Source organism: Salminus brasiliensis, chromosome 1, assembly GCF_030463535.1.
Source record: "Salminus brasiliensis chromosome 1, fSalBra1.hap2, whole genome shotgun sequence".
In the NCBI taxonomy this organism is placed as follows: Eukaryota; Metazoa; Chordata; class Actinopteri; order Characiformes; family Bryconidae; genus Salminus; species Salminus brasiliensis.
Window position 1 is genome coordinate 97,404,218 of NC_132878.1, and position 22,028 is coordinate 97,426,245.

General features: G+C 40.1%; 2 protein-coding genes across 3 annotated transcripts; one reads left to right on the forward strand and one right to left on the reverse strand.

The window, feature by feature from the left end:
- Window positions 1-7,043: 7,043 nt before the first annotated feature.
- Window positions 7,044-12,202, forward strand: LOC140537644 (sodium channel regulatory subunit beta-1). The gene is made up of 5 exons (XM_072659770.1): window positions 7,044-7,095; window positions 9,311-9,477; window positions 10,497-10,734; window positions 11,843-12,002; window positions 12,157-12,202. The coding sequence occupies exons 1-5, from the start codon at window positions 7,044-7,046 to the stop codon at window positions 12,200-12,202; spliced, it is 663 nt and encodes a 220-aa protein (XP_072515871.1).
- An 818-nt stretch (window positions 12,203-13,020) lies between these two features.
- LOC140537653 (apoptosis-associated speck-like protein containing a CARD) lies at window positions 13,021-20,440 on the reverse strand. 2 transcript variants are annotated; one of them, XM_072659791.1, is made up of 6 exons: window positions 20,113-20,440; window positions 18,899-18,928; window positions 17,048-17,074; window positions 16,154-16,186; window positions 15,722-16,024; window positions 13,021-14,817 (listed from the first exon to the last, which is right to left on the reverse strand). In XM_072659791.1, the coding sequence occupies exons 1-5, from the start codon at window positions 20,375-20,377 to the stop codon at window positions 15,753-15,755; spliced, it is 627 nt and encodes a 208-aa protein (XP_072515892.1). In that variant the 5' UTR covers window positions 20,378-20,440; the 3' UTR covers window positions 13,021-14,817; window positions 15,722-15,752. The 2 variants fall into 2 exon arrangements, with proteins under 2 accessions (XP_072515892.1, XP_072515883.1); XM_072659782.1 differs by having other exon boundaries at window positions 13,021-16,024.
- Between the last annotated feature and the right edge of the window lie 1,588 nt (window positions 20,441-22,028).

Below are 22,028 nucleotides of genomic sequence, written 5' to 3' on the forward strand. Positions count from 1 at the left end.
ATTCTTTAGTTCTAAGTATAATGCTTAGCTAGAGTGCATTTGAGCTCTATCTAGAACACTCAGCTAGTGTGCCGTTAATTTCTGGCTAGTCATTTAAGCTAGAGTGCACTTGAGCTCTATCTAGAACACTCATCTAGTGTGCCTTTAAGTTGTGGCTAGTGTTCTAAAGAGTGTGTACTCCTGTTCTACCTAGTCTGTCTAGCTTGTGCATACAACTTGAGTTTTATCTAGAACACCCAGTGCACCTTTGAGTGCTAAGTAGTGAGTACTAGAGTTCTGACCAGCATGCTTGACTAGACCGTTCTAAGGACAATGGCTAGTTAGTGTGTACTTCTGTTCTAACTAAAATGCCTAGCTTGTGCATACTCTACAAATGTTCTACATGGAACATTTAGCTGGCACACCCTGAAGTATTTTAGTCATGTACATACTACTGATGTTCTATCTAGAATGCTGCAGTGTTATCTAGTGCATTCATCTTCTGCTCCAATTAGAAGATTTGTGAGTGAGAAGAACCTTTAGATTCTGTAGACCTTCAAATGTTTTTTGGAGCGATGCTATATAGCGATGCTATGTTCCTTATAGAACCATGTTTGTAATAGAGATGTGAGTGTGAAGAACCTTAAAGTGGTAAAGAATTTTTACATCCACTTCATTAAACCTTTAAAAGGTTCTCCACAAGCTGTTGTAGCCTCAAGATAAGCAGTGTTACTGTTTGTTCTTGAGTTCTAAGTAGAACACTCAGGTAGCACATATTTAAGTTCTGACTAGAACGACTAGAGTTCTGACTGCTGTTCTAACTAGAATGCCTAGCTTGTGCATACTATTTGAACTCCATCTAGAACCCCCAGGTAGTGTGCTCTTGAGTTCTGGCGTTTAGCTAGTGCATTTGTGAGTTCAAAGTGCAATGTTTAGCTAGAGCATTTGAGCCCTATCTAGAACATATTTAGAGAGTGTGCCCTTGAGTTCTGGCTAGAACTTTTAGCTTGAGTTCACTTGAGCTCTATCTAGAACATTCGGCTGCTGTACCCTTGAGTTCTGACTAGAACACGTAACCACTCTATTCTGAACACTATCTATCTAGAACACTCAGGTAGTGCGCTTTTTGAGTTCTAGATACAGTGCTTGGCTAGTGTGTATTCCTGTTCTACCTAGAATTAAGGGTTATTCGCACCACATATCTTTTATGTGTGGTTCTTTATCGAACCAAAAGTGGTTCTTCAATGGCTATGGTCATAGAACCCATTGTGGAACCTTTACTTTGAGGAGTTTAGGGCTTCTAACCATCCTGGTGTCTGTCTCACTGTTGTGGCGTTGAGATAAGCAGTGTTACTGTTGCTGTTTCTGGAAGCACAGATATGAGCGTTCTGTTTACATTAGAACGTCAGTAATCAGAGTTCTGCTGAAATCTGATAATGGCTGTGGTGCTGCAGCGTAGGCAAATGCACTCAGTGACGACACGTTCTGTGTTCCAGACGTTAAGCTCATTTTACTAACCTTGTGTCTGTTGTTTCGGCCTTGAGCTCAAGACTGGACAAACGGACACCCTGAGCATCAGTCCAGTGGAAACACAACACAGCCCTGCTCACCAGCCTTCAGAACCGGGGGGTGGGGTGGGGGGGGGGGGCAGCCCATCCGGATGCTGTATCTATTAACACCTGCATCATAGTTCTAAATAGAACCCTCGGGCAGTACACAATGGACTAGAATCTAGTTCTAACTACAATACCTAGCTTGTGCATACTACTTAAGCTCTATCTAGAACTGTTAGCTAGTGCATTCTTTAGCTCTAAGTATAATCCTTAGCTAGAGAGTGTATTTGAGCTCTATCTAGAACACTCAAAGAGTGTGCCTTTGAGTTCTGGCTACAACGTTTAGCTAGTGCATTTTTTAAGTTCAAAGTGTAATGCTTAGCTATAGTGGACTTCTTGAGCTTTATCTAGAACACTCACCTAGTGTCCTCTTAAGTTCTTGAGTTCAAATTAGAACACTTAAGTAGTGTACCCTTGAGTTCTATCTAGAACTAAAATATGACTAAAATACTTAGGTAGTGTACCTTCGAGCTTTGACTAGAACGCTTAGCTAGTGCATTTTTGAGTTCTAAGTACAATACTTAGCTAGTGCATACTTCTGTTTTAACTAGAACACTAAACCATACTACTGGAGGTTTATCTAGAACACTCAGGTAGTGCATCCTTGAGTTCTATCTAGAACACTCAGGTAGTGCATTTTTGAGCTCTAAGTACAATGCTTAGCTAGTGCATACTTCTGTTTTAACTAGAACGCTAAACCATACCGCTGGAGTTTTATCTAGAACACTCAGGTAGTGCATCCTTGAGTTCTATCTAGAACACTTCTAGTGTGCTTTTGGGGTCCATTTAGAATACTTAGGTAGAGCACCCTGGTGTTCTATGTAGAACTAAAATATGACTAACATACTCAGATAGTGTGCCCTTGAGTTCTATCTAGAACACTCAGGCAGAGTGTTCTTGGGTTTTGGCTAATTCTGGGGTATTTGGCTGTGGAATGAGAACACACCTGGGCATCGCAAGGTCACAGGAACACAAAAACAGACAAGAACACAGATTGAGAATTGTTCTAGATATTGGCCTAGACTCTGCCGAGACTCGGTACCTTCTTGCGTTTCTATTCTACCTGAGTAGGCAGCATTTATTAAGTTTCAGGCTCAGACTAAACGTCTGCGGTTTAAATAAGACAGACTCCTCCAGACTCCCCTCGAACCGTGTTCTGCTCATCTGCAGCTGATGTTCTGCAGCTGATGTTCTGCAGGTGGTTCTGGTTCTACACATTTGAATGGATTATGGAAGAGAACTGTGCTCCTCTAAACTGCAGGAGCGTCTCACTGTGAGCATTACAGCTGGTATTCAAACACAAAACCTTTTTGTGTATTTATTTACATAGCGCCGTCTCCGGGTACGGGTTCCGCAGGCCGTGTTTCTGGAGAACAGAGGGGCCGTCTGTGAAAGGTTTTGAATAGTTTTGCTTCCTTTTGCATCTTTTAAAACGAGCCTGAAGAGCCACAGCCTCGCCTCTGCAGTGAGGATATCTCATATCATATAAGGATCTGTGATGGGCAGCATTCTGGCAGTTATCACTGAACTCAGCTATACCTGAAGCTGGATTCATTCAGACTAAAGCTTCGTTTAGAACAGCGTGCTGCACAGAACACAGGTGGAACCACAGTCTGGAGCTCTTCTAATACCAGTGGATAACAATGAAGTGTGTGGTTAACCCTAACACCACTGATCACACATTTAGAATCAAAACCTTAACACCATTTTATTACATCGACACTGTGATCATCACATCAACACCGTAATCATCACATAAGTGCTGTAATCATCACATAAGCACTGTAACCATCACTTCAACACTGTATCTATCACATCAACACCGTGATCATCACATAAGCACTGTAATCACTGTAACCATCACTTCAACACTGTATCCATCACATCAACACCGTGATCATCACATAAGCACTGTAATCACTGTAACCATCACATCAACACTGTAACCATCACATCAACACTGTAACCATCACATAAACACTGTGACCATCACATAAGCACTGTAATCACTGTAACCATAATATCAACATTGTAACCATAACATTAACACATAAGCACTGTAATCATCACATCAACACTAACCATCACATCAACACTGTAATCATCACATCAACACTGTAACCATAGCATCAACACTATAACCATAACATCAACGCTAATCATCACATCAACACTGTAACCATCACATTAACACCGTCACCATCACATCAACACTGTAACCATCACATAAGCACTGTAATCACTGTAACCATAATATCAACATTGTAACCATAACATTAACACATAAGCACTGTAATCATCACATCAACACTAACCATCACATCAACATTGTAATCATCACATCAACACTGTAATTATCACATCAACATCATAACATCACACAAGCATGGTAATCATCCCTTCAACACTGTAACCATAACATCAACACTAATCAACACATCAACACTAATCATCAAATCAACACTGTAATCATTATATCAACAACATAATCATCACATCAACACTGTAACCATCACATCAACACTGTAACCATTACATCAACACTGTGATCATCACATCAGCACTGTAACAATCACATCAACACTGTAACAATCACATCAACACTGTAACCATCACATCAACACTGTAACCATTGCATCAACACTGTAACCATTGCATCAACACTAATCAACACATCAACACTAATCATCAAATCAACACTGTAATCAACACATCAACACTGTAACCATCACATCAACACTGTAACCATTACATCAACACTAATCAACACATCAACACTGTAACCATCACATCAACACTGTAACCATTACATCAACACTAATCAACACATCATCACTGTAATCATCACATCAACACTAATCATCAAATCAACACTGTAATCATTATATCAACAACATAATCATCACATCAACACTGTAAACATCACATCAACACTGTAACCATTACATCAACACTGTGATCATCACATCAGCACTGTAACCATCACATCAACACTGTAACCATTGCATCAACACTGTAACCATTGCATCAACACTAATCAACACATCAACACTAATCATCAAATCAACACTGTAATCATTATATCAACAACATAATCATCACATCAACACTGTAACCATTACATCAACACTGTAACCATTACATCAACACTAATCAACACATCAACACTGTAACCATCACATCAACGCTGTAACCATTACATCAACACTAATAAACACATCATCACTGGAACATAACATCAACACCTGAACCACTTCACAACTCCACAGGCGACAACCACCCTGGATACCACAGCAGCCTTCTTCTCTGGACGGTAGAGACAGTCACTCCAACAAAAGCAGCATCAACACTGAATGAACAGGACCATTTTCTTGTTAATGTCTCCATCTAGTGGCTTTTCTCTGTAATTGCACTCAGTGGAACTTCATTTCTGTTGTACAGGTTTTACCAAATTCTACCAAATGTAATTCTTCACCTTGTTCTCGAGCTTATATCAAACTTAATTATATAATTATAATCTAAATCAGTTTAAAATGATGATTAAATACTTACATGTTTCTCGTACTGTCCCCTCTGACCTCCACTAATGACATTCATGTGTGTTTACATTTGTACACCAACCTCTCTTTATTTCTCACTGGGCCTTTAAGACTGATTATGTAAATGAGCACTGTTCTGATTGGTGGTCTGGTACTGCGCCGCATTCAAACAGCACTTCAGGCTGAAACACTGCTTATAACTTCATAGCCTCTGATAGAAGGAGGATAGCGGACCACCGTTGGCCCACTAACGTCAAAGCTGGCGGTCCACTGGTCTTCTGCTTTTTCACCAACAGTCCAGTTTACTCCATTTTTAATATTACTTTCATTTTTTCTTTTGTTTCTTTTCTAAACTAGTTTCAGCAACTGAATCTTAAATTCTATATTTTAGATCAGACCTGGTCATTCTTATCTTCCTTAGTTCTTATTATCTATTTATAAGTTTATTTTCTAGAATAAAAGTCTCTTTATTTTAGAAGATTAAACACCAGTTAGATCTCGCGCACATGACAGTTATCTGGGTGGTCCGAGAGTGGACCAGCAGTGGGGTGCCGACCTTATCAGACCTGCAGGCCGATATAAGCTCGCTATCTGAGTCGCTGGGTCATTAGGGCGGGGTGAAAGTACTGCAGGCTGGCTTTTCCTGCAGAATGGGCTGTTTCTGGAGCTTTCATACGTGGCCTGGGGAGTGAACAGTACCACCTATGTACAGCGAAATGTGTCCTCCACATTTGACCCATCTGTGGTAGTGAACACACACACACACACACACACACTAGTGAACTAGGGGCTGTGAGCACACACACACACCCAGAGCGGTGGGCAGCCGAGAGGGTAGAGGGTCTTGCTCAAGGGCCCAACAGTGGCAGCTTGCTGATCCGGTGTGGACCTGAGGAGGACGGGTTCTTCTTTTGAGTCTTGGTTCCTCTCAAGGTTTCTTCCTCTCGACCCGAGGGAGTTTTTCCTTGCAGCTTTCAGACCCGGATCTCTGTAAAGCTGCTCTGTGACAACATTTCTTTTTAAAGCTATTTTAATAAATTCTTGATTTCTGAATGTTTACAATTTTGAATTTTTAAAAATGTGAATTTTTACATTTTAAATTTAGAAACTTTGAATGTTTTAATTTTGAATTTTAAGAAATGTAAGTGTTTAATTGTTGAATTTTTAAATTGTTACAGAATTAAATTGTTTTTAAATTTTTGAATTTTAAATTGTTTGAATTTTTGAATTTTGTAAAATTGAAATGTTTTGAATTTTTTAAAAGTTTTGAATGTTTTGGATTTGAACTATTTTGATATTATTATTTATTTTTGTAATGTTCAATTTTTGAATGGTGGTCTGATCACTCAACACTGAAGTAAAAATATTCAAAATGATCAATATTAACAACATAAAAGTAAAATCCTTAAAAAATAAAAGCTGTTTTCATGGAACGACCCATGTAAGAACCTGACCTGTGTTCTGGACACTCTGCACCTTCTCCAGCCCAGTAAGAACAGCACCAGTGGTCAAGCCTGGATGTAAACACTGGAACATATGGGCTCTGTAATGCTGGACCCTCGCCCCAATCCTGACCGCTCGAATTCCGTCTTGGGTTGCAGTGTGAAGGGGTGTCATGTTAAGACACGAGGGTTCACACGGCCTAAATTTAGCGCACTCAAACACGAGCTGGCCTGGAGAGCTCGGCCTCGCAGCAACAGAACCTTCCCACAGTTCGGTGAAACAGCTGAAAAAGGACTGAACTACAAGTCTGACACTTTATTACACAGAGTGTTGAATCTACTGGACACTGAGAAGAGCTGACCGTCCAGGGAGGGACAATGGGCCTGAGGCTGCAGAACAGTGGCTCCTAACGGACATCAGCAGACCCCCCAGGACACGTATTAAACTATTAGTGGAGCTTCTTCTGAAAATGAGCCTGAAAACTGCATCGCTTCTGGTGTTCGCTGTGCTGCTTGTGTGCGGTGAGTTTTCCTCATACTCTTAGGGTTACTTCAATGGCAGAAGAACCACATTTGGTTCCCTAAAGAACCAGCTCCCATTTTGAAGAACTGTCTTCTAGAGAATCTCAACTAATCCAGTTCTCTTTAGGGACTACTTTCTGTAGCTGCACTACACCCTGCAGCATGTATCCCTCCACCATTTTAATGATCTGGTTCTAAAAGCAGGTTCTAGAGCCGAACTCTTCTCAGAACTCTGGTAGAACCGTGTCTCAGGCATCAGGCAGCGTCTTCATCACCATTAGGTGAAGAACTTTCTGTGAGGAGCTTTTATTAGAGCTTCAGACGTCTGCTGCCCTTCACCTCCACCGTGCCTGGGTGGATGGTGTTGTGGTGGTTCAGCTGCTGGAGCTGCTTTACTGTAGATCCCTCCTGTTGACTAGTGGCTGAAGCACAGCAGGTATCAGCACTAACAGCACAGCGCCCCCTGTCTGTCTGCACCTCATTTAACATAAATAATAAGCCAGGAAGACCCCAGCTCTCTTTACACCACTGTGACCCAGTCCCAGCATAATCTGCACTAAAGCAAACTGAACTCTCTCCAGCACTAACCCTGATCATAATCAGACCACAGCTTTACATGTTAATAATAATAATAAAATATTAATACTGACCCCCCCAAAAATTATATATATATATATATATATATATATAATATAGAATTATATAATAATATAGTTATATATTTGAATATATATAAAAAGTATGTAAATGTATGAGAGCAACTTCAAAAGTTAAAAGGAGTCTGTAAAGAACTAAATAAGTGTTCTTTGCTGCAGAACAACCACATATACGATTTCCTTCATCATAGAGCAGAAAACCATTACTAGGTACAGAACCATTTTAATAAGTTTCCATGGTTGTATATAGAACCAATGAACCAATGAACCAATTAAGGGGCAGAGAATAAAACAATAATTTGATCTATACTTGAGTGTCTGTTATTCTATATAATATCTAATATATAGAGAAATATAATGATATTCCTATTATTATTATTATTATTATTATTATTATTATTTGAGAATTTGTAGATAATCTAGGATTAAATTATCCAACCAGGTTTGAGATTTTAATTTTGTAAGATTTCAATTTGATATCTGGTGTCTGTATTATTATTATTATTATTATTATTGTTGTTGTTGTTGTTGTTGTTATTGTTATTATGATTGTTGTTGTTATTATTATTAGAGAATCTGTACATAATCCATGATGAACTATCATAACTGAGAATTCAATTTGATAACTGTTTGGGTGTCTGAATTATTATTATTATAATTTACTATTGTAATATTATACTATAATAATACTATTTGAGAAACTGTAGATAATCTAGGATTAAATTATTTAACCAGGTTTGAGATTTAAAATTTATTTTGATATTTGTTTTGGTGTCTGTATTATTATTATTATTATTATTATTATTATTATTATTTGAGTTTCTATGCATAAGCTATCATCATCATTCTTTATTTAAGCTTGGATTTACATTGAGAGAGATCCTCATTTTCAGGCTGGCTGAGGGCTGGGTGTTAATGATGATGAATGCAGTAACTAAAATAACTAAAATAACAAAAATATTAGAATTCTAAAACGTCTCCTTAAACCATCACAAACAGACCTGAAGTAAAAATCTTCAACCTTAAAGTCCATCTGTAGTGCGTCCTGCGGTAAGAGCAGACGTTTCCCCCCAGTCTCAGGAAAGACTAGGGGGCCTAACACTGGGCCTTGTGGGACGCCTGTGGTAATGTAAAGAGGTTCAGGCTCACAGTTCCACCTGAAACGTCCACTACCGTCCATCAGAGAGGTCAAAGGCCCGGATTATACTCTCTTCAACAGGCCTCTATCAGACTGTGAAGTGTATGGGAGAATTACTGGGTACTTGAAGAACTGTTGTCACATAAAAAAACTTGTATCTCCAAAACTGCAGCTTCACAGCTTCGATGTAGAAAGACTTTATTCCAGGTCAGTTTGGAGCGTTTCTATTGGTCCGTTCATCATGCAGTTCTGATACAGTATAAAGAACAGCTGCAGATTCACATTCTGGAGAAAAGTAAAACAAAGCAATAATGGAGATACAAGGTTTTTGGGTGACTGTGGTGATGTGTAGAGGTTTATGTGTATTTGTCCTCCTTTTGTGTGTGTGTGTGTGTGTGTGTGTGTGTGTGTGTGTGTGTAGCCCCTCAGTGTCATGCTGGCTGTGCGGAGGTGGACTCTATGACTGAGGCGGTGGCCGGTCAGAGCTTCTTGCTGGGCTGCATTTCGTGTAAGCAGAGGGAGGAGGTGCCCGCAGAAACCTCTGTGGACTGGTACTTTACTCCCTCCGGGGTGAACGACTCTTATCTGGTTAGTGCCAGTCACAGTCACACACACTACATGTCCAAAAGTATCCGGACGTCTCTTCTAATGAAGAACCCGTGGCTGAAAAAGGGGAGCCTGTATAATCTCTATAGAATGGCGAATAGAACGGGACACTCTGGAGCAGGCAGCTGTGAGGGCCTGACCCCTAAGGTCACTGTGCCCTATGCCGAGCATGGCCTAGAGGAGGGGTATAAAGCTGACCCACTCTCATCTCTGTACAGTGGAGGTGAATGGAAGCAGGCGTCGGTCGCCATGACTACAACAACACAGATACAGCCCATAATTTATCTCCTATCCAAACCCACCAGTGCAGCTACACGAGTCTTCTGAGTTTTATATGGAATGATGATGATGAAGATGATGATGATGATGATGATGATGATGATGAAGGTAAAATAGTGAATAGAGAATCTCAACCAATCCAGTTCTCTTTAGGGACTACTTTCTGTAGCTGCACTACACCCTGCAGCATGTATCCCTCCACCATTTTAATGATCTGGTTCTAAAAGCAGGTTCTAGAGCCGAACTCTTCTCAGAACTCTGGTAGAACCGTGTCTCAGGCATCAGGCAGCGTCTTCATCACCATTAGGTGAAGAACTTTCTGTGAGGAGCTTTTATTATTAGAGCTTCAGACGTCTGCTTCCCTTCACCTCCACTGTAGTAGAACTCCAGCTCTGACTGGAGGAGCTTATCTAGAACCTCCACTGTAGAACTCCAGCTCTGACTGGGGGAGCTTATCTAGAACCTTCACTGTAGAACTCCAGCTCCGACTGGGGGAGGTTATCTAGAACCTCCACTGTAGAACTCCAGCTCTGACTGGGTATGTTTGGGAATCAGTGGATTAAAAGAAGGTTCGGAGTAAACTGGAGCAGAGAAACATGAAAATGTGGGGGACAGGGGTCTTCCAGGGCCAGGACCACTGATGTGATCTAGGCTGGGAGATCTTCAGGGCCTTCAGGACCACAGTTTGGTCCTCTCTTCTTCTCTCTCTCCCTCTCCTGCAGATCTTCCATTATGAACACCCTCTCTCCACCATCATGGACGATCACTTTGAGGAGCGTCTGGAGTGGCAGGGGACGGAGGGATCGGCAGATGTTCAGATCGGAGCCATCTTCATCCATAATGTCACGTTCAACGACACGGGAACGTACGAGTGTGTGTTCCAGCGCACGCTTTTCCTCCCCGTGGGAGAACACAAGGTCGTCATCCAGAGGACGGTGGAGCTCACTGTGGTGCCTGAAGGTGAGAGCTGTAGTAGAGAATGAGAGTCTAAGGGATCAGACCACGCCCACTCTCTGCTCAGACCCCGTCTGCTGCCTAATTCTAGGCGTGGGCTAGAGGGGTCTAAAGCCCCCCAACATTGAGGAGCTGTGGAGCAGTGGAAGAGCTGTGTTCTCTGAAATGATGGTGGTGGAGCTCCATCCAATACTTTTGGGATGAGTTGGGGATGATGAGGTGGGGTGTTGATCATCATCTAAAATCCTACATCCATCTTGTGGCTGAATGCAATCAAATACTCACAGCAATGCCCTTCCAAAATCTAGTAGAAAGTCTTTTTCCCTGGACAAGAGGGACAGGTACTCCAACAAATGCAGGAGAAACTTGATTTCAGAAGAAATTGTGAATAAGCAGGTGTCCCAAAACTTTTGTCCACATAGTATAATTTATCCATGCTGTTTATTAGTAGACATGTACATATACTATATACGCTCAAATAAACCTGCATGTCTACTAATATAGATTAATAATGGCAACAACAACAACAACAATAATAACAATTATTATTATTATTATTATTATTATTATAGCTTCTATTTTATTACCGTCATATCAGTAGTCAAATCATATTTTTTATTATTGCAGTAATTAATGTTGTTTTTACTATCTTACTATCTAACTTACTATTATTATTATGGTTGTTATTATTATAAGCAGTTTTACTATTATTGTTGTTATTCTATATATTTCCTATCATTATTATTACTATTATTATTATTGTTGTTGTCCTTTATTTTATTCATTATTATTATTATTATTATAAATATTAGGATTAGAACTAGTATTATAGTTATTACTACTGTACTACAATAATTGTAATGATTATTAATAATAATAGTAATATAGTATTGTCATTACTATTAGATATTTTAGTGGATATTTATTGTAGTATTAGTTGATATTATTATTGATATGCCATTGTTGTTGATGTAGTATTATTGCAGTACTGATTATTACTGTAGCAGTAGCTTTGTTATTACTGTTATTATTGTAATTACTAGTGCAGTTATTGTTGTTATTGTTGTTGTTGTTGTTGTTCCTCCTGTTATGTCCTGTCTCCTGTTGTCTGCAGCGAACCGTGAGCTGACCGCAGTGATCTCGGAGATCATGATGTACGTGGTGATTGTATTCCTGCAGCTGTGGATGATCGGGGTGCTGATTTACTGCTATAAGAAGATCTACGCTGAGAATGAGGCTCGAGAGGCCAGGAAGGCCCTGCGCGAGAGAAACCAGTATGACCCTTTTACCCTTATGAATCCATTTACATTGGATTTACACTGCAGTTTACTGACCTCAATAATGATTGCACGTTTTTCTGAACGTTCACTGTGATTGGCTGTGATTGACCTTAATGATGTCATCCGACCTCTTGCGTTGTCTTTTCAGGCTTATTGACCCGAAGGACACCTGTGACGGGGTGCACTTGGAGTGACAGCAGCTCTGCTCTTTGTGCATTGTGATGGTAGTGGTAGATGATAGTGAGTGGTAAATAAAGAGCTCTGACTGCTGAGTTTGTGCCGTTTTACTGTTCTGATTTACTTTGAGAATACTCGATTAAATACGACTTCAAAGACTAATTCAGTGTTTATTTGCTTCTGTAGCAATAAACAAACCCATAAAGCTTTGATGTTGCAGGAAAGGTGTTGCCAGTGGTGATTAGAAATGAATATAAAGCACTTCAATAGTAATAGTATTGTAACAGTGGTGAACCAATAGCGTAACTGTGATGTCAGCGTAGTGTAATTGTGATGTCACAGTAGTGTAACTGTGATGTCACAATAGTGTAACTGTGATGCTACAGTAGTGTAACTGTGATGTCACAGAAGTGTAATTGTGATGTCACAATAGTGTAATTGTATTGTAACAGTATTTAATATAAACTTAATCACTATTTTGCGACATTAAAATGTTCCTCTCTTCAGATCATGGTTTATGTATGATTATTTACTCATTTTTCACAATTCACTTTTTTAAAATAAATTCTTATTTTATTTTTACTTTTTAATTCAGGTTTTATTTTGGCCTCACACTTGACACATCTCCCTATTTCCTCTCATTTGTTTATATGAATGTTGACGGCTGTAGAACAATCCATCAGTCCACCCTCAAATACATGAATTAGTCATTTTAGTAATTTTCATTTTCCTGCTGTGCTGATCTAAACGTCTGTAGTACCTGAACATCAGTCCTGACTGAACTAAGCTGCATCAGTGAAGCTGGTCTGCCCTTGAGGAGATGAATGTGGAGAGCTTCTCAGTCTGAGGACAGTTTATTGTAAAAAGATGTTTTTCATTTTCACACAAAACAAACAATCCAACATCACTACTGGCACTTTTTCATTTCCATGGAATGCTGGTGTTCGGCCTACTGAAGCTGGACCTGTTCTAGACCCCTCCACGTTTCAGAATAACAGAACCTGCTAAGCAGAACCTGGTCGAGCAGCGCAGTGTTACTGTTCTCTGTGTGTCCTGTGGGGGAACCTTGTTGGAATATGGGGAAAATGACCGTCTACTTCATCCTGATGTTCTCGGATCCCTTACAGAAAACTCACATACACATACAAAGGGTTCTGTGACAATGACAATAGTAGAACCATGTTGGTGGTGTGTAGAACCATTTTTAAAAAGTTATTTAAAAAAACAGCTTGAAAAAGTTTAAGGAACGATCTACACATACAGACACTGAAAGGGTTCTGAAAAAGGTGCTTTAGCATTAACAATGGTAGAACCCCTTTTGGTGGTATATAGAACCACTTTCTTTAAAAACGTTTGTTAAAAACAAGTTCTTCAAAAATGACTGTTAAAAATATAACTTACTTCAATTTGAAACTGCAGAGGAACCTCTTAGTGTTTTGGGGGACCTTCATAGAACCTTTTTCTTCTAAAAACCTTTTCTTGAAGGTTCCACAAAGCACCTTATGTGTTTTCTTTGCAGTTTCAAATTGAATATCCTCCCAATATTTCTCAAGGAACAGTGTACAAAGGGTTCTAAATAGGGTTCTTTGGCAATAACAATGGTAGAACCATTTTGGTGCTCTTAAAAAACACATTTAAAAGATTGTTTAAAGAACCATCCACACATGCACATACTGAAAGGGGTTCTGAAATAGGTGCTTTAGCATTTAGAACCCATTTTGGTGGTATATAGAACCATTTTCTTTCGTTCTCTAAAAAGTTCTTTAAAAAACTGCGAAACATTCTGAAGAGCGTTCTTTGGTAACAATAGTAGAACTATTGGTGCTATTTAGGAATGTTCTAAGATGGTGGTTCTAAACACCATCTACACACACATACAAAGTCTTCAAAGGATTCTTTGATGATAACAAGGTTTAAATATATGAAGGTTCTTTAAACCAGACCAAGCAAATGGTTATTTGAGTTGTCCTGGTTCTGTAAAGAACCACTGCCTTTACTAAAGAACCCTTGACGGACCCCTATTTTAGGAGTGTATATTTCACAGGTTATCCACAGGTGCGAAGCGTCTAAAAAACATGTTTACAGGTAAACAAGTGTGAGTGTATTTTATCATATCAGTGTAAAATCCTGCAGTATTACTCCACTGCCTCAGTCCACATGCTGCTACACCTTCAGATCAAGCTTCTGGAGCTCTTAGCTTGTCCAGAAATGCATGTGTACAGCTGCCAATGAACGTGTATTTACGGCAGTGGAGTAACAGCGAATTACACTCTCCACCAGTAGGGGGAGCCCACAAGCACAAAAGAGCAGTTCTTACATAACTCTGTTTAATTCATACCATTAATCATTAACCCTTTCACGCAGTGATGCTTAGCACACACTGGATTACTCAGTAACTACAAGGACTTCACAGATGTGTGTGAAGCTCCGCCTCCAGTAGAAATCAGCTCACAAGTGGGCAGCGTTTGGCCAGGTTAAAGCCAGGTGTGAACAGGGCCTCAGTGCAGAGAACCTTTCTGTGGTTCATGGCCCTTCATGCCCACATGTCCTGCTTGGTTCCTTGCTCAGAGAACCCATTTGTAGCACCTTTGCGTGAGAACAGTCCAGATGTGCAGACAGCTGTGTGAAGAGGCTAAAAAACACAGGTGAGTTTTCCGTAAGGGATCCGACCACTGGGAGACCTATTTGTATAAATGTAAAAAATAAAGATGCCTCAAAAGGTTCTTTGGAGTGAAGCCACCTGCTCCCTCTACAGGTTTACTGTATCCCTGAGTGTTGCTGGAGTTGGGCCACAGAACCACTGCTGTAGGGAACAGGTCAAGCCAGGTCAGGTCAACTGAAGCGTCAAGGTAACTGATTACACAGCGTTTTGTCTAATGGTCTTGTAAAGTCTTGGGTTCACTCAGGACTTTTAAAGTCGTAGTAGACAATGAAGACTGGCTCTCTCAAACTTCCTGACTGAGATTTGCAAAAAACAAATGTCCATCCACTGCACGACTTCAACCTGCTGATGAACCGAACCCAGCACCCCCCGACACATGCTTGCCTGGGGTGAGGTCAAGGGTGGAAAGTATCAGTATCAGAGTCAGCATAGCCAGTACAGACTGCAGGGGGAGCTGTGGAGGTGGGGCACAGCACAAATTAGAGGCTACCCCATGTACGAGGCAGGCGTTGGCTTCTTATACAGATTTTTCTGCTCCACCTTAAACGGCGCAGCAGTTTGGTGGTTAACTAGCGCCATGTGGCTGCTTCATCATTTTAAAATGAACGTCAAATTAATCTAAGAAACAGGGCGGGTCTGAAAAAAACCAGCATGCTTGATATAGCTAGGTCCCTCAGAACTCACTGGAGTTCTCCACCTCTCAGGAGAACCTGCATTGTGAGTTAGGAGAACATCAGACTCAGCTAGGTGGCGCTAACTCAACAAAAACGCTGTGCAACCGGGAACAAATAGGAGTTGTGTACTAATTAAAGGCTAATGCCCGAGCCCATAACCAGTTAGGCACCTTTATTTTTTTTACCAGTGGAATTTTTACCAGCTCCAGTAGTGCCATGAGCTCAGTGGTCTCAGCGAGCCCCCAGGTCCTGCATCATGTAGGGCTGCTGGTCCATCAGGACTTGGTACAGAGCGGCCTTCCCCAAGTTGCCACTTGCTCTTAAGGCTTCACTAATCAAATAGCGCATCATCTTCTGGGCTATTTTCTCGGCTCTGATTTCGCTGTATTGCTCGTTGTTGATGACCTTCCTGCACAGGAGCACGTCCAAGATTGACTCCACCCCAGTAGCTCTCTGCACCAGGTCCGCTAACTTCTCATCGATGAAGGCGGCTTTTGAGGCATCTAGAAGTGATGGTCAGAACACAGGGAGGGTGACTGTGAGGACGTTGATCTAGATTAGACTATTTTAGGTTGTTTTAGGTTCTCTGAACACACACATTACACCTACAGACACACCACACATCTATTTACCATCAGCTGGAGTTGCTGCACTGCCGGCTCCACCTGCAGAACAGCAAGATGTTCAATCACTAGTTTGGTTAGTAAGACATGATCCATGTGAACATGCTATCACGAACATTGAATGAGTAAATGTCTTCGGCACATCTTTTGAGAACCTTGAAGAAACGACTACAGGCCAGTCAGCCAGACTTGAGTAAGTTCTGTGGAGAGCAGACTGGTATCCTGCTAACTAAGCTAATGCTAACCAGCTTCTCTCCTGACTCAGAGCAGTTTCACATTAGCAGCTGGTTTGGCTGGTTGAGCAGCATGGGGTGTGTTTTGATGGTTTGAATTAGCTGCTCTACAAACACGATCAACCTGACCAGACTAGACAACCAGTATGACCCGGCTTGACCACACTGGTTGGCCAGCATGATCGGCATCGACAAGCTGGTGCACCAGAATGACCAGCTTGGCTAATGCTAAATGCAACGTACACTACACTGGTCAAGAGGTGGTTCACCAGCTAGCTTCCCAGTGTATGGTATGTTCAACATGTTCAACCACCTTGACCATCAAAGGCCAGATTAAAGGCCAGATGGCCTTTAGATGTTTTTTTGTTTTTTTTAGCAGGGACAATGTGGAAGCCATGTAAATGTAGGAGCACCCATTAATAGGTACACCCTGCCCATGGTAACATCATATACCATGCTAATATTAATATTTGGAGACAGTATGACTTTACGTAAACAGCTAGTCGCTATCGTCTTAAATACAAACGCTGCTAGCTAGATTTTCAGATTAACAGGAAATACATTAGCCTTCATCCAGCTGCAAGAATAAGTAATAATAATAATAATTATAATAATAACTGAACTATTTGCAACTGTAAAACTATAGACACACCACACCACATCTACCTACCTGGAGTCGCTGCGCTGGCTGATCCACCTGCAGAACATCAACACAGGCTTTAGTTTGGGAAGTCAGACATGACCTCTGCACAATTAAATGCTAATAAAGACAATTAAAACAGCTGAAAAGGTCAGAGTCTAGATTCCAGAGAAAAACGACTGAATATGTCTACTGAGAACCTAGAAAAGAGGATCCCGAGGATCATTTGATTGTTTATGGGCCAGTTTGTGTATCTTATATATATATATATGCATACATATATATATGCATGAATATACATACAGTGTATATATATGTATATATACTGTATGTATATTCCATATATATAAGATACACCAACTGGCCCATAAACAATCTATATTTGTTCTATGTTCTCATTTAAAGCTAAATGTTAAGATATATTTTTGTATATATTTGTATAGATATTAATAAATTATCATAGTATGCTAACTGAGTTTCGAAGCTCAAACTTTTGTGTGGCTGAACATATATGTAAACATAGCTGCAATGGAAATGATTCAATCCTCATTGCCTCAATTATTTTGAGGATTTATTTGCTATCTTTACAAACTTTCAGCTGTTTGCAATCAACCAATTAAACAAGACTAATTTAAATATCTCAACACAACTAATAGAACAAGTGTTTTCTCCAGATTCAGCACACAATACCACTTTTAACCTCCTGAGACTCGGACTTTTGCTTGCAGTGCATTTTTATTTTTTCTATTTGGGATTAGTAGGACCTAACAAGTATAAAAACTAAACTTAGTCTTTGTACAGGAAGCCGTTTTTGCAAAAAAACAAACAAACAACAACAACAACAATGTCCTCATATGAGGCAAAAGTGTCAAAGTTTAAAAGAAATTTAGTATGATGGTGCAGAGAAGCAGAAATGTAATGTCCTAATATGAGGACGCAGGGTCTCAAGAGGTTAATGACGACTGCAGTCTCAGAATTACTCTCCCCTTTCATCACAAGGGTCTTTAGTACTAAGTAGAGCCCAGAATCTCAGCCCATTCCTCATGGGCAGTGGCACTCTCTGATGTTTGCTGCTGCAAAATTAAAACTGAATCAAAGATTCTCTATGGGCTTCAAGTCAGGCGACTGTGACGCCCACTCCAGAATCTTCCAGGACTTCTTTTGAAACCAAGCCTTGGTGGACTTTGAGGTATGCTTGGGATCATTGTCCTGTTGCAAGGTCCAATGACGCCCAAGCTTCAGCTTCTTCTTAGAAGGAATTAGGTTTTCCTCTCCCAGGATTTCCTGATACTTGATTGATTCCATCTTTTCGACGACTCTCTTGCCATATTTCTAACACGCAGTCAAACAACAAGCAGTCGAACGACATGCAGCAAACCCCTCCAGAACTAGTCCAGGAATTTGATGTTTTAGCTCAATCTACCTGATGCAGCTGATAAAGCTCCTGATTTTCCACCTGATTTTGTGAAGTTGAGTTGAGGGTTGAATAATTCGGAGACTGCAGTTATTATTCTCTTAGTTGAGATTAGAGTTGAGATATTTAAAGGGTTCTTGTGCTCACAGGGTAAATATTTGGCTAGATGTGTTGATCATAATGAGGTTGCTAACGTCTTAAATATAAATACTGCTAGCTAGATTTACAGAAAATACATTAGCCTACATCCAGCAGCAAGAACAATAAATATAAGTGAGATATTGCTTTTTATTTCTTATTTAGAAAATTTTATATGGGTCTTGTTTGATTGGTGTATTACAAACAGCTAAACGTTTGGATTTACATAATAAACCAAAAAAAACAATAAATAAAGATATAAAGATATATATATAATATTATATAAACATATTATATTATATAATATAAATATTTGTTGTTTCACTCACCTGCTCCAGCAGACTGTGAGTATCCGTTTGCTAGAAAAAAAGAAAACATAATTAGTTCTGTCAGATCCCAATGGCATCATCAGCACATAAATTACAAATGTACAAAATAATTACTAAAATAAGCTACTACATTTTAGAGAACAAACGCTAAGGTAGCACAAGCATTTATTCAGTACTATAAGTTTTATTTCAGTCCTCAGTGCTGATTACATTGGATAAATATTAACTCAGTACTTTCTGTATTAATTCAGTATTTTTGTCTAGTATTCTTAGTGCTTAACTACTAATCAAATAAGTACTAATTCAGCACTTAGTGTTTTTTGTACACATTACTTCAGTACTTTAGGTTTCATTTCAGTACTCTCAATGCTGATTAAGTAACACATTACTTCAGTACTTTAGGTTTCATTTCAGTACTCTCAGCACAGATGCAGTAGTATAATTCAGTACTCTCAGTGATAGTTAATGCATTCAGTACTTTAGGTTTCATTTCAGTACTCTCAGCACAGATGCAGTAGTATAGTTCAGTACTCTCAGTGATAGTTAATGCATTCAGTACTTTAGGTTTCATTTCAGTACTCTCAGCACAAATTCAGTAGTTTAAGCATTAGTTTAGTATTCTCTGTGCTGATTAGGTTGGATAAATGTTAATTCAGTACTTTAGGTTTCATTTCAGTACTCTCAGCACAGATTCAGCAGTAAAGGTATCAACTCAGTACTCTCAGTGCTGATTAAGTAACACATTACTTTAGTACTTTAGGTTTCATTTCAGTACTCTCAGCACAAATTCAGCAGTAAAGGTATCAACTCAGTACTCTCAGTGCTGATTAAGTAACACATTACTTCAGTACTTTAGGTTTCATTTCAGTACTCTCAGCACAAATTCAGCAGTAAAGGTATCAACTCAGTACTCTCAGTGCTGATTAAGTAACACATTACTTCAGTACTTTAGGTTTCATTTCAGTACTCTCAGCACAGATTCAGTACTACAGGTATCAGTTCAGTACTGACTAAGCTGAATAAGTAGTCTACCCTGCCAATTCAGCAGTTGGTGTTTAACAGTCCCTCGCGCTCGTGCTTTGTATGTGTCGCTGTGGTTCTGCAGCAGAAGCAGGGGTGGACACGTCTCCACCTAAAAGTGAAACTAAAACCCGTCTGCTCGGTTTCCTCGCTCGCGCTGCCCCGTCTCTCAGGTGAATAACCAGGCTCCTCACCTGCAGCCTCCTGTTCTAGATCCTCCGCTATCTGATTGGCACCGATGGTCCTCAGCAGCTGCGCGGTGATCTCCAGCGCGCGCTTCTCCGTGTACGTTTCTATGAGAAGGCGCGCGACGTCTCCGCGGTCTTTCCCCTCCACGGCGCCCCTCCGCACGCGCGGCTGCAGCCCGGAGTCGGTCAGCTTAGCGGTGAACTTCTTAAACTGCTCCGAGTCCAGATCCTCCTGAGCCTCGAGCAGGATGTCCCGCACGGACTTGGACATGGTTCAGGGCAGCTCGCGCGCGTCCGCACTGGAGTCAGAAGACGAGAAGAAAGTTGGCGGGGCTTCTTCTCTTCCAGGAAGTTAAAAACATCAGCCCACAGCTTCTGCCCCTCCTCCCTGAAGCATACGTCTACATACACTGTCTGTCCAAAAGTTTGTGGACACCCCTTTTAAGGGATGCATTCAGCTGCTTTAGGATGCACCAGTTGCTGACACAGATGTGCAAATGCACACCCAGCTTGTCTCTGTAGAGAAGAAGAACTGCCAATAGAATAGGACCATCTGCAGGAGCAGATCAACACCATGCTGCCTAATAATGCCAGGCGTGGGCTAGAGGGGTATAAAGCCCCCCAGCGTTGAGGAGCTGTGGAGCAGTGGAAGAACTGTGTTCTCTGAAATGATGATGGTGGAGGAGCTCCATCCAGTACTTTTGGGATGAGTTAGGTATTTTTGGTACTGTCAGTACTGTTAGTGCTACGTTCAGTATTATCAGTGCTGATTCAGTAGTATAGGTATTTAGTACTGTCAGTACTGTCAGTGCTAATTCAGTAGTATAGGTATTTAGTACTGTCAGTACTGTCAGTACTAATTCAGTAGTATAGGTATTTAGTACTGTCAGTACTGTCAGTGCTAATTCAGTAGTATAGGTATTTAGTACTGTCAGTACTGTCAGTGCTAATTCAGTAGTATAGGAATTTTTCAGTACTGTCAGTGCTAATTCAGTAGTATAGGTATTTTAGTACTGTTAGTGCTGCTAGTGCTAATTCAGTAGTATAGGAATTTAGTACTGTTAGTGCTAATTTAGTAGTATAGGAATTTGTTCAGTACTGCTAGTGCTACTTCAAGTAGTATAGGTATTTTGGTACTGTCAGTACTGCTAGTGCTACTTCAAATAGTATAGGTATTTTGGTACTGTCAGTACTGCTAGTGCTAATTCAGTAGTATAGGCATTTGTTCAGTATTATCAGTGCTAATTCAGTAGTATAGGTATTTAGTACTGTCAGTGCTAATTTAGTAGTATAGGAATTTGTTCAGTACTCTTAGTGCTACTTCAGTAGTATAGGTATTTTTGGTACTGTCAGTACTGTTAGTGCTACTTCAGTAGTATATGTACTTTAGTACTTTTAGTGCTTATTCAGGAGTATAGGTATTTGTTCAGTACTGTCAGTGCTAATTTAGTAGTATAGGAATTTGTTCAGTACTGTTAGTGCTACTTCAGTAGTATAGGTATTTTGGTACTGTCAGTACTGCTAGTGCTAATTCAGTAGTATAGGCATTTGTTCAGTATTATCAGTGCTACTTCAGTAGTATACATATGTTGGTACTGTCAGTACTGCTAGTGCTACTTCAAGTAGTATAGGTATTTTGGTACTGTCAGTACTGCTAGTGCTAATTCAGTAGTATAGGTATTTGTTCAGTATTATCAGTGCTAATTCAGTAGTATAGGTATTTAATACTGTCATTGCTAATTTAGTAGTATAGGAATTTGTTCAGTACTGTCAGTGCTACTTCAGTATTATAGGTATTTTTGGTACTGTTAGTGCTGTTAGTGCTAATTCAGTAGTATATGTATTTTTTTCAGTACTGTAAGTGCTACTTCTGTAGTATAGGTATTTTAGTACTGTTAGTGCTGTTAGTGCTAATTCAGTAG